At 41.5% G+C, this 10,273-nt stretch overlaps 1 protein-coding gene across 1 annotated transcript; it reads right to left on the bottom strand.

Annotated features, from left to right (window-relative positions):
* Window positions 1-315: 315 nt before the first annotated feature.
* On the bottom strand, window positions 316-9,598 carry LOC133763108 (uncharacterized). The gene is made up of 4 exons (XM_062196353.1): window positions 9,470-9,598; window positions 3,045-3,091; window positions 1,406-1,511; window positions 316-405 (listed from the first exon to the last, which is right to left on the bottom strand). The coding sequence occupies exons 1-4, from the start codon at window positions 9,596-9,598 to the stop codon at window positions 316-318; spliced, it is 372 nt and encodes a 123-aa protein (XP_062052337.1).
* Between the last annotated feature and the right edge of the window lie 675 nt (window positions 9,599-10,273).

The following is a 10,273-nucleotide window of genomic DNA, read 5'->3' as shown; positions in this document are numbered from 1 at the left end:
TTCCACTTCTGATCCAGCTCTCTGCTATGGCCTGGGAAAGCAGTGGAAGATGGCCCAAGTCCTTGGGTTCCTGCACCCATGTGGGAGACCCGGAAGAAGCTCCAGGCTCCTGACTTCAGATTAGCACAGCTCTGACAATTGTGGCCAACCGGGGAGTGAAGCCCTCTCTCTCTCTCTCTCTGCCTCTCCTTCTCTCTCTATGTAACTCTGACTTTCAAATCAAACAAATAAATGTTTTTTAAAAAGAGAGAGAAAAATCAAATTGTATGAACCCATATTTTACTTTGGTTCCAAAACAATATAGCTGCACTTCTGTCATTTGTATGTTGCCTCCACGCCTAGATCCTGGCGATTGCCACCAACAGGATGCAGTCTGGAATAAGGTAATCTGCCACTAGTAGCTTGCTGTATAACCAGACAAATTCACGGGGGCAGAAGCTGGGCTGTAGGTTGCTAATCTGTGATGGGACAGCTTTGGCCTAGATTGGGTTCTAAACCTGGTGAATGTGGATGGACAGAACTGAATGGGGGGGAAGTTGCACAGGATTTTCATTAACTGCTGACTGAGTTTAGTAATATGTTTATTAATCAAACAAAAATCCTCAGCAGTACTTGCAATAACCGTGATTTGGTCACCAACTGAAACTACCGATTCTTTCATGCTGCATTAGAATTGTTGCAGTCCATCAAGTGATAACTGGGTAAAGAAACTGTGATATATACACGATGGAATACTAAGTTGTAAAAAAGAATGAAATCCTGTCTTTCCCAACAAAATGGATGCAGCTAGAGACCATATGCTTCACGAAATAAGCTAGTCCCAAAAAGACAAATTTCATGTTTTCCCTGATTTGTAGTAATTAATATACAGCATACAAAAGAGAGTAATGTATAGGAGTGAAACTTACATTTTGAGATGTGATTCTTGTTTATAGCCCTTGTCTATACCCCTGAGGAATAGTGGTTTTCTATTACAACTTGTTGCATTCTTTATTTGTCGAGGGTTAAGCTTGTGATTATAAAGTAAGTTGAAAGTATGTCATTGTAAAAATTAAAAGAAAAATAAGAAAGCAAAGAGGAAGGAGGGTAGGATGGAAAGTATCATTATGCTCTTAAAACAGTATATATGAAAAAATGGAGTTTGTTTCCCTTACATGAATTTTAAAAATGTTTAAAAAGGGGTTGCTGCAGTTCCTGCCATTTACATTTATGTTCAACCCTGCTTCAAAGTAATAGTTATCAGACCAGCTACTGATCTTATTACCGTGTCAATAGTGAAGTGACATGTTATTATCACAATTTTAATTTTAATGACTCTTTTTCCGTGTGATTGGTTTATTTTGTGATTTTTTTTTTTTTCTTGATGCATTTTAAACCAATTCTCGGGGAGGTTCGCAGACCTCACTGGCTTGCCAGAAGCGGCGGCAGCACAGAAACGTTTTAGAGCCTTCAGCACAAATGGCTTCCACGCTTCACTCTTGCCTTTGAACCCACACCTTGAACGGTTGAGGCTGTCAACCGAATAAAACTCGTATCTCACAAAGCACAGTGACCATCCTACCACGATAGGAATATAAAAACAACACTTAAAGGACTTGATGTGGCTCTTGGAGAACCACAGCAGAAAGTCTTGTATCTTCTCAACCCAGAGCTGTTAAATGCTGAGTTGTCCTGACTCAGACTTCCTCAAGAATAACGAGTCTCCCTCTCTCTTGCTTCATCTTCATTTGCTGGTGCTGTGGTAGGTGGGTTCTGCAAGCACGGTAGAGGGGCCTGGCGAAGGTGTCAGACAGCCCTGTCGGCCATGGGCAGCCTGTTGGCTCTCCTCTCTACAACTGTCTTCCTCCCTGGCTCTCCTCTGTCTGCCACTGCTTTTTGTACGAGAACCCCCCAACACTCACACTGACAATCCCTGCTAAGGTCCCAGGTGGAGATGTAACCTTCCCTCCCACTCCACCAACATGAAGTGATCACAGATCTCTCAGGCTAAGGGTTGACTGTCGATGGTAAACAGTCGATGGTAAACACTAAGCAGGAAAATCACTCATCCTCATGGATCACTCAGTATGTGTCAGGCATAGTTCTGTGGCTTTTCCATGTATTCAGTAATTTAATTCTTGCAACAATCCTATCTCACAGATGAGAGAACCAAGCCACAAGGAAAGTAGGCAACCTGCCCAAGGTCCCACAGCAAGGAAGTAGTTTGGCTACTGCGTTATGTATTTAACAAATTCTCTATTTGTGTGTATAGACATTGTGTTTGTTTCACTACTTTAAAATTGCCTTCATGAATATCTTTATACATAAAAATGTTACATGTTTCTGGGTTTTTTTTTAAGGGCACATTCCTAAAAGTGAAGCAACTAGGTTAAAACTTCTTTAAAAATTGCTAGATTGTCTCACAAAAGGTTATACCAGTTTTACCAGAATTATGATTCTGACTCCTCGCACCATTGCCAATAAAGTGTTATTGTTCTGTTTTTAAAATGTTTGCCCCAAAAAATTTTTAAATTAAAAAATTAAAATGTTTGCCCATTTGATGAATGTAACATGATGTCTTGTTACAATCTGCATTTCTTTGAGAATGATCTTTTTTATGTATTAACTGATAATTTGTTTCTTCTTTTGTGATTGTTCATTTCTCTCCTTTGACTTGTCCTTATTTTGTGTAATTCATCATTCCTAATAAATTCTTTTTTAAAAATTTTTATTTATTTTTATCAAGAGGTAAAGTTACAGACAGTGAGAGGGAGAAACAGAGAGAGAGAGGTCTTCCATCTGCTGGTTCACTCCCCAAATGGCCGCAAAGGCCAGAGTTGTGCCAATCTGAAGCCAGGAGCCAGGAGCTTCTTCTGGGTCTCCCACATGAGTGCAGGAGCCCAAGGATTTGAGCCATCTTCTACTGCTTTCCCAGGCCAAGCAGAGAGCTGGATCGGAAGAGGAGCAGCTGGGACTAGAACCAGTGCCCATATGGGATGCCGGTGCTTTAGGCCAGTGCTTTAACCCGCTGCGCCCAGCGCCAATCCCAGAATCTCTGTTCTAACATCTTCTCCTTCAGATTCTCAAGTTGCTTTTCCTCAGGCCTCCACAGCTAGAACCAGAAAACAGGAAAGAGAATTCTCTATTAAGCGTATTTCTTCTCTCAGTCTCCCTTTGTTGTTAGTCTTTTGCACATGTACATGTTACTCTTTTTCACAGCACCTCAAATTCCAAGTTCCTTGTGTTCCGTGTTCTTCAGAAATAACAGGGGAAAGTGATACCCATTCCTCTTTTAGAGATTCTTTCTTTTTGTTAGCCTCCAGATGCATTCATGAGCCATTCTACCCTCTTTAAAAACCATTTATTTTTGGCCGGCGCTGTGGCTTAACAGGCTAATCCTCCACCTTGCAGCGCCGGCACACCGGTTTCTAGTCCTGGTTGGGGCGCCGGATTCTGTCCTGGTTACCCCTCTTCCTGTCCAGCTCTCTGCTATGGCCCGGGAAGGTAGGATGGCCCAAGTGCTTGGGCCCTGCACCTGCATGGGAGACCAGGAGAAGCACCTGGCTCCTGCCTTCGGATCAGCGAGATGAGCCGGCTGCAGCGGCCATTGGAGGGTGAACCAAAGGCAAAAAGGAAGACCTTTCTCTCTGTCTCTCTCTTTCTCACTATCCACTCTGCCTGTCAACAACAACAACAACAACAAAAAACCATTTATTTTTTTCCACCTTTACCACTGCTGCCCTGGTTCTAGCAACCCTTATCTCAAAGCTCTGATTAGCAAACAGCCTTCCACTTGGTTTTATTGCTCCTAATCTTGCCCTCCTCTCCCAGTCAATGTATTTCCCACACATAATCCAACAATGCAAGCCTGAGCGCATTCCCCTGATGAAGTTTTCCAGGGGTACCAGGTTTAAAGAAGAAACATCTCATGGTGGCATTCAGGACCTGGCTGATTGAGCCCTTGTCATCCTCCCAGCCTCAGGGCTCTCCACTCTCCCTCAGCAATCTCCGCTCCCATCACCCTGAATGTCATGCCCTCTCTTATCTTCTGGCCTTTGCTTTGCACACACCATTGCTTCAGACCAGAATTCTGTGGCTGCATGACCCCGCCTCAGCCTGGCCACTCCTTTCAGCCTGATAAACCAGAAGAAGTAACTTACTAGATTCTAGGCTCATGGGTCCTTTACAGATACAATCACTCTGTTGTATTTCTAAATATGTTGTCTGTGTTGCCACTCTGAACAGTAAGACTGTGAAATGAATTCTAAGAGTTTCTTCCTTCCTCTCTCTCTCTTTCTTTCCTTCTTTCTCATTCTCTCTTTCTCTCTTTCTTTCTTTTGCCAAATAACCATCAGTTTGATAAAGCAAAAGAAAAAAAAAGGAGAGGAGGTAAGAATGATAAGGAAAAAGAGGGATGAAAAGCATGATAAAATAGCATTGAGAGACAAGAGTCCTCTAATCTCAGACAAGACTGTTGGCAATGTACTTGGTCACCCATGAGCCCTGTTGGAAATCCACATGAGATTAATGTTCCCATGCCTGCTAACATAATGTCTATTCTTCAGTGCATGGATCAAGGAGTAACATCAACTTTTGTCTTATTATTTCAAAAACACATTTGTAGAGCTATGGCTTCCATCGTGATTTCTGATAGGTCTAGGCAAAGTAAATTGAAAAAAAAATTTTAAAAAAAGCACAACCAACTTATTTATTTATTTGAAAGGCAGAGAGAGAGAGAGAGAGAGAGATCTTCCATCCATTGATTCACTCCCCAAATAATCACAATGGCTAGGCTGGGCCAGGCTGAAGTCAACAGCCCAAAACCCCACATACCAATGGCCATTATCAGCAGAGCCTGACCCCCTCAGAGTCTTTCTTTACCTAGAGGACAGATTAACCCTGAGTATCAGCAACTATAGGAACCAGAGCAACCCAGATCACTGTGACCAACCAGACCAAGTCCAGGTCCCATTGTGTTCCAAACTATGGCAACCCTGCTTCTAGAAATTCCTAAAGCCTCCTTCTCATCTCTTAGGTAATAAATTTGCATTTGAGATGTGTCAAGATGAAGATTTACATCTAAAACGCTACAACAAGGTCCTAGTAATGTTCTGGCTCTCCTCCTGTGCTATCGTGAAGGCTTTCTTTAATATTCAAGCACAGAATGCATAAAAGCTATTCTGTGGGATTGGCACTGAGGTGCAGCAGGTCAAGTCGCCAATTACGGCACTGGCAGCCCATACTGGAGTGCAGGTTAGAGTCCCAGCTGTTTCATTTCCAATCCAGCTCCCTGCTAATGCACCTGTGGAAGCAGCAGAGGATGGCCCAAGTGTTTTGTCCCCACATGAGAGACCCACATGCAGCTGTTGTGTCCTTTTGTGGAGTGAACCGGTAGATGGAAGATCTCTTTCTCTGTCACTCCGTTTTCCAATAAATAAAATAAACCTTCAAAAAATTATTCTGCTTGTCACACATACATGTTATCAGGTTCCTGAAGACATTAAAGTAATATAAGCATGAACTTGTTTTACTTTGAACATACTGTGCATTAGATACCATAGCACTTTAAATGAGAAAAGTTGAAGATATGAAAATCCTTTCCCTCATTTTCTTCTAAAGGACTTCCCCACTGTAACTTTAAAGCAAGAAATGGAGTTTAGTTCAATTTATAATGGATTAAGTTAATGATCACTGATCATATTCTTAAGGTTTAGATATATTTAAGTTTGTGAACGCTTAAGCATTTGAACTAATTTTCTACCATAAAAATACCATAATAAAGTGCTATCAACTTTTAAGTACAAAGAAAATAAGATAACAGAATCTGTTGACTATTTTCAGTTTTGTACCTGCAACTCTATTATGTCTAATCTAATTTAAGACTTCAGACTTGACTTGCAAGCTTATTTAAATCACTTTCAAATGACTCACAAGTTCATTGACTGGACTGAAAGTTCAACAGTAATAAATCTTTGTAAAGCTTGGTTTTTGGTAGGGAAAGGAAAACAAGATACTTTCCTATGTTAGGAACAGCATTTGTGGTGGTGGTGGTGAGGGTTGTGGTATAGTAGGTTAAGCTGCAGCTTAAGATATTTGAGAGTCTAGATTCAAGTCCTGTCTCTACTTCGGATGCAGCTTCCTGCTAATGCACGCCCAGGGAGGCAGCAAGTGATGGCTCTTTCCACCCACCCAGGAGATCTGTATAGATTTTCTGGCTCCTGGCTCCAGCCTGACCCAGTCCAGAAGCCAGGAGCCAGGTGCTTCTCCTGGTCTCCCATGTGGGTGCAGGGCCCAAGCACTTGGGCCATCCTCCACTGCACTCCTGGGCCACAGCAGAGAGCTGGACAGGAAGAGGAGCAACCGAGACAGGACCGGCGCCCCAACCGGGACTAGAACCCGGTGTGCTGGCGCCACAGGTGGAGGATTAGCCTATTGAGCCGCGGCGCCAGCCAACATCTCTTTTCTAATGAGCTCAGTAAAATATCCAAATTGTAACACTGAATCTATACTTTATCACAAGGCATAAATCAAATAATCCATGTATATTTCAGTACTTATAAACAATATAAAACGATGAATTGATACAACCTCAACGCCTGAGGTAGTAATTCTATTTCTAGGAATTTATAATACAAATATACTCACACAGATATGAAAAGACACAAAAATATTGTTTGCTAGAATCTAAAGGTTTATCACTGGAGGGTTGATTAAGGAAATTCCATATACTAGGTTACTGTGCAGCCTTATATAAGAATGAAATAGCATTCTCTGTAATGACTGGAACAATATGTAAAATATGAAGGGTGCTCAAAAAGTTCACAGAAAATGCATATTATGAAAAAATTACAGATGGACTTCAAATCTTTTTTGACAACCAAATAAGCTTATTTTTGAATTTCATTTTCCACAAACTTTGTGAAATGCCCTGGTATTTTAGTAGGAGCTTCCAAACCTGGTATTGTTGCTTAGAAGCAGGTGTGTGGAGGCACCTGCTTCTAAGGAACCATTAGACCTTGGAATGTACTCATTTCCTTGAAGTCTTGTTAATAGGTAGGGGACATCTCAAAGACTTTCCCCCTCCAATAAAGAAAACAAACCCAGAGTCACTGTGAGGGAATTTCTGGTGGTGGTAGAACAGCTATCAGGCAGTGAGGCTTTGGCTGATAATGGTTGGCAAGGATACACTGAGCCAAGACTCCAAAGTGGGCTTGGAATGCTGGCATCTCTGGCTGTGAGCAGAAACAGAAACAAATCTTCCCAGCAGAAGAACTCGTGCAGTTTGGGGCAAAAGAACTCTGACATACTCAGACCAAGCAATGGGATTATAATCAAATATCATCAAGCTCCTAGAAGACAAGGCAAGAGATCGTCAGTGAGAATCTGCATAAGCAATAAGCACAATTTTTAAGAAATAGAGGAACACAAAAACCAATTCCAGGTAGATTGAGACCTAGGTAAGAAAGGCAAAAGTATAATGTCCTTAGAAAAGAATGCAGGACAGTGAGTGTCTCACAGGCTCCAGAACAGTAAGGAATGTGCATAAGAGGATGCAAGCCATAAGAACCATGAATAGAAGACCTATAAATTCAACCTCACTAAAATTAGAACTTCTGTTCCTTAAAAGACCCCATTAGTAGGTATTATTACAATAAAAAGGCAAAATATGGGAGAAGATATTTGCAATATATATAAGCAAGAAAGCCTAATAAGCATTAATATCTCAAACTAATGGGACAGTCAGATAGAACAGTGGGTAAGAGACTTCAACAAGTATCACAAAAGGTGACACTCAAGTGACTGATAAACAGACAAGAGGAGCTCTACCTTTAGCAACAGGGACATGTAAATTAAAACCAAAATAGGAAACATACCTCACGGATGGGAAAAAGCTGTAAGTGTAACAGACAATGGAGCCACAGACACTCTCAGACACTGCTGGTGGGACTACAGATTGGTATGTATGGCTTCCAATGGAATTGAACACACACAAGGGGGGGGGGGGCTTAAGAAGTTTGTGGAAAACTGAAAATGCAAGGTAGTGTGCATTTTCCAGGAGTGTTTTGGAACCCCTCCAGTAGTAGGCCCCAAAGAAAGGCAAGCATTTGTGCATCTGGATATATATACAGGAACATCCAAGGAGCAGTGTTAGTAAGTGGACAGCTGGAAACAACCACGTCCACCAACAGTAGAATGGATAAACAAATGATGATTCAGTTGAATATTACACCACAACAACAAAAAAACTCAAATGCAATAAAAAGGAGTAAGATGGAGCTATAACAACATAAATGAATCTTATGTACATAGTGTTCAGTAAAACAGCAGGATGCAAAACAATATAATTCTATTTACATAAAGTTCAAAAAAGGAAAAACTAAACTGTTTTGCTAGGCTTTGCATACACAGGTAGTAAATTTGTCAAGAACAGCAGGCACGTTCACATAGTAGACATCAGGACAACGGTTGCATCTTGAGGGAGGGATGAATTGTGATCAGAAGGGCATATGTGTATGGTTTCCTGGGTACTGATAATGTTCTATTTTTTGATTTGAGGGATGGATTATGTGGTTACTTGTCAAGAGACGAACCACAAGAGAAGATTAGGAGTGAACAGGAAATTCAGGGGGAAAGTAGAACTTTTCATGTACACATGGAAAATTAAACAAATTTGAGTAAATGCTGAACTGTAAAGTGTCAACAAATTTAAAAGAAATTAAATTATATACAGTATGTTCTCTGCCCACAGTGAAATTAAGATGGAAATAGCCAAATTATAATTAGAAAATTAACACATATTTGTAAATTAAGAAATATGTCCTAAATACACCAGTGTTCAAAGAAGAAATAATTAAGGGTACTAGGAAATATTTTAAAATGATTAATATTGAAAAAACTCACACAATCTGTCACAGTATGTGAGATGCAACAAAATCCATGCTGACAGGGAAATTTATAGGATATAAAGTGCATATATTAGGCAAGAAGGAAGATTGGAAAACTAATGATATCTATCTTACATAATCAGGGAAAAGGGCAGACATGAAACCCAAAGAAAGTAGAAGAAAGATAAAGATAAAAGCAGACATTTACGCAATAAAAACAAATACAATGGAGAAAATCAACATAGACAGAAGATAGCCCTTTAAAAATACTAATGACAGTAATAAATTCTGGGGGCTGGCGCTGTGCTATAGCAGGTAAATCCACTGTCTGTGGTACCCGCATCCCATATGGGCACTGGTTCGAGACCTCCCTGCTCCACTTCAGATCTGGCTCCCTGTTAATGCACCTGGGAAAGCAGTGGAGGATGGCTCAAATAATTGGGCCCCTGTACCCACATGGGAGACCGGAAGCACCCATAAGGGATACTGGCACTGCAGGCAGTGGCTTTATCTGCGATGTCATGGCACTGGCCCCAGATGGATAATCTCTGGATGCTGTAGTCCAACAGAGTGCAGCTGTTCTCTAGTTGTTTGCCTGCAAATACCAGACACGGCTGGTTAGGCGGGATGCCCTCCTTGTCTTGGATTTCGGTTTTGATGTTCTCCATGGTGTTGCTGGGCCTGGCCTCAAGGGTGATGGGCTTTCCACTAAAGGTCTTCACAAAGATCTGCATCTCTGCCTCTGTAGAGCCATTCGATCGCCTTATTGAAGACAAAGAGGCATAAATAAATTAAAAGAAAGAAAAGGCACAGATTTCTAGTGGGACCCTTTCTCCAAAATTGACACAAGAAGAAAGGAAACATTAATTTTAAAACTCTTAAACCTATTATGCCTGAAAATTAAAAGTCTTGTTAATGGAAAGAAAGTGTTTTGATAAACGATGCAAAAACAGTATAGTTCTATGAAGGACTAAACCGTGACTTGTGACAGAACAAATAAACACATAATGTAATCCCCAGGTCAAGAAACAGAATGTTATGGTACCCTAGAAACTACACATGTATACCTTTCTGGTGGTATTCTAGCTATTCCCTAACATGTAACAATTATATTGATTTCTATCATAGTAATTTTGTTGCTTTTCTTGATTTAAAAAATTTTAGAGCCGGCGCCACGGCTCACTAGGCTAATCTTCCGCCTGTGGCGCCGGCACACCAGGTTCTAGTCCCGGTCGGGGCGCCGGATTCTGTCCTGGTTGCCCCTCTTCCAGGCCAGCTCTCTGCTGTGGCCCGGGAAGGCAGTGGAGGATGGCCCAAGTGCTTGGGCCCTGCACCCGCATGGGAGACCAGGAGAAGCACCTGGCTCCTGCCTTCGGATCAGCGCGATGAGCTGGCCGCAGCGGCCATGG

The sequence above is a fragment of the Lepus europaeus genome, chromosome 1, assembly GCF_033115175.1.
Source record: "Lepus europaeus isolate LE1 chromosome 1, mLepTim1.pri, whole genome shotgun sequence".
Taxonomy (NCBI): Eukaryota; Metazoa; Chordata; class Mammalia; order Lagomorpha; family Leporidae; genus Lepus; species Lepus europaeus.
Note: the sequence above shows the minus strand (reverse complement) of the source record. Positions and strands in the feature narration are given on the sequence as shown.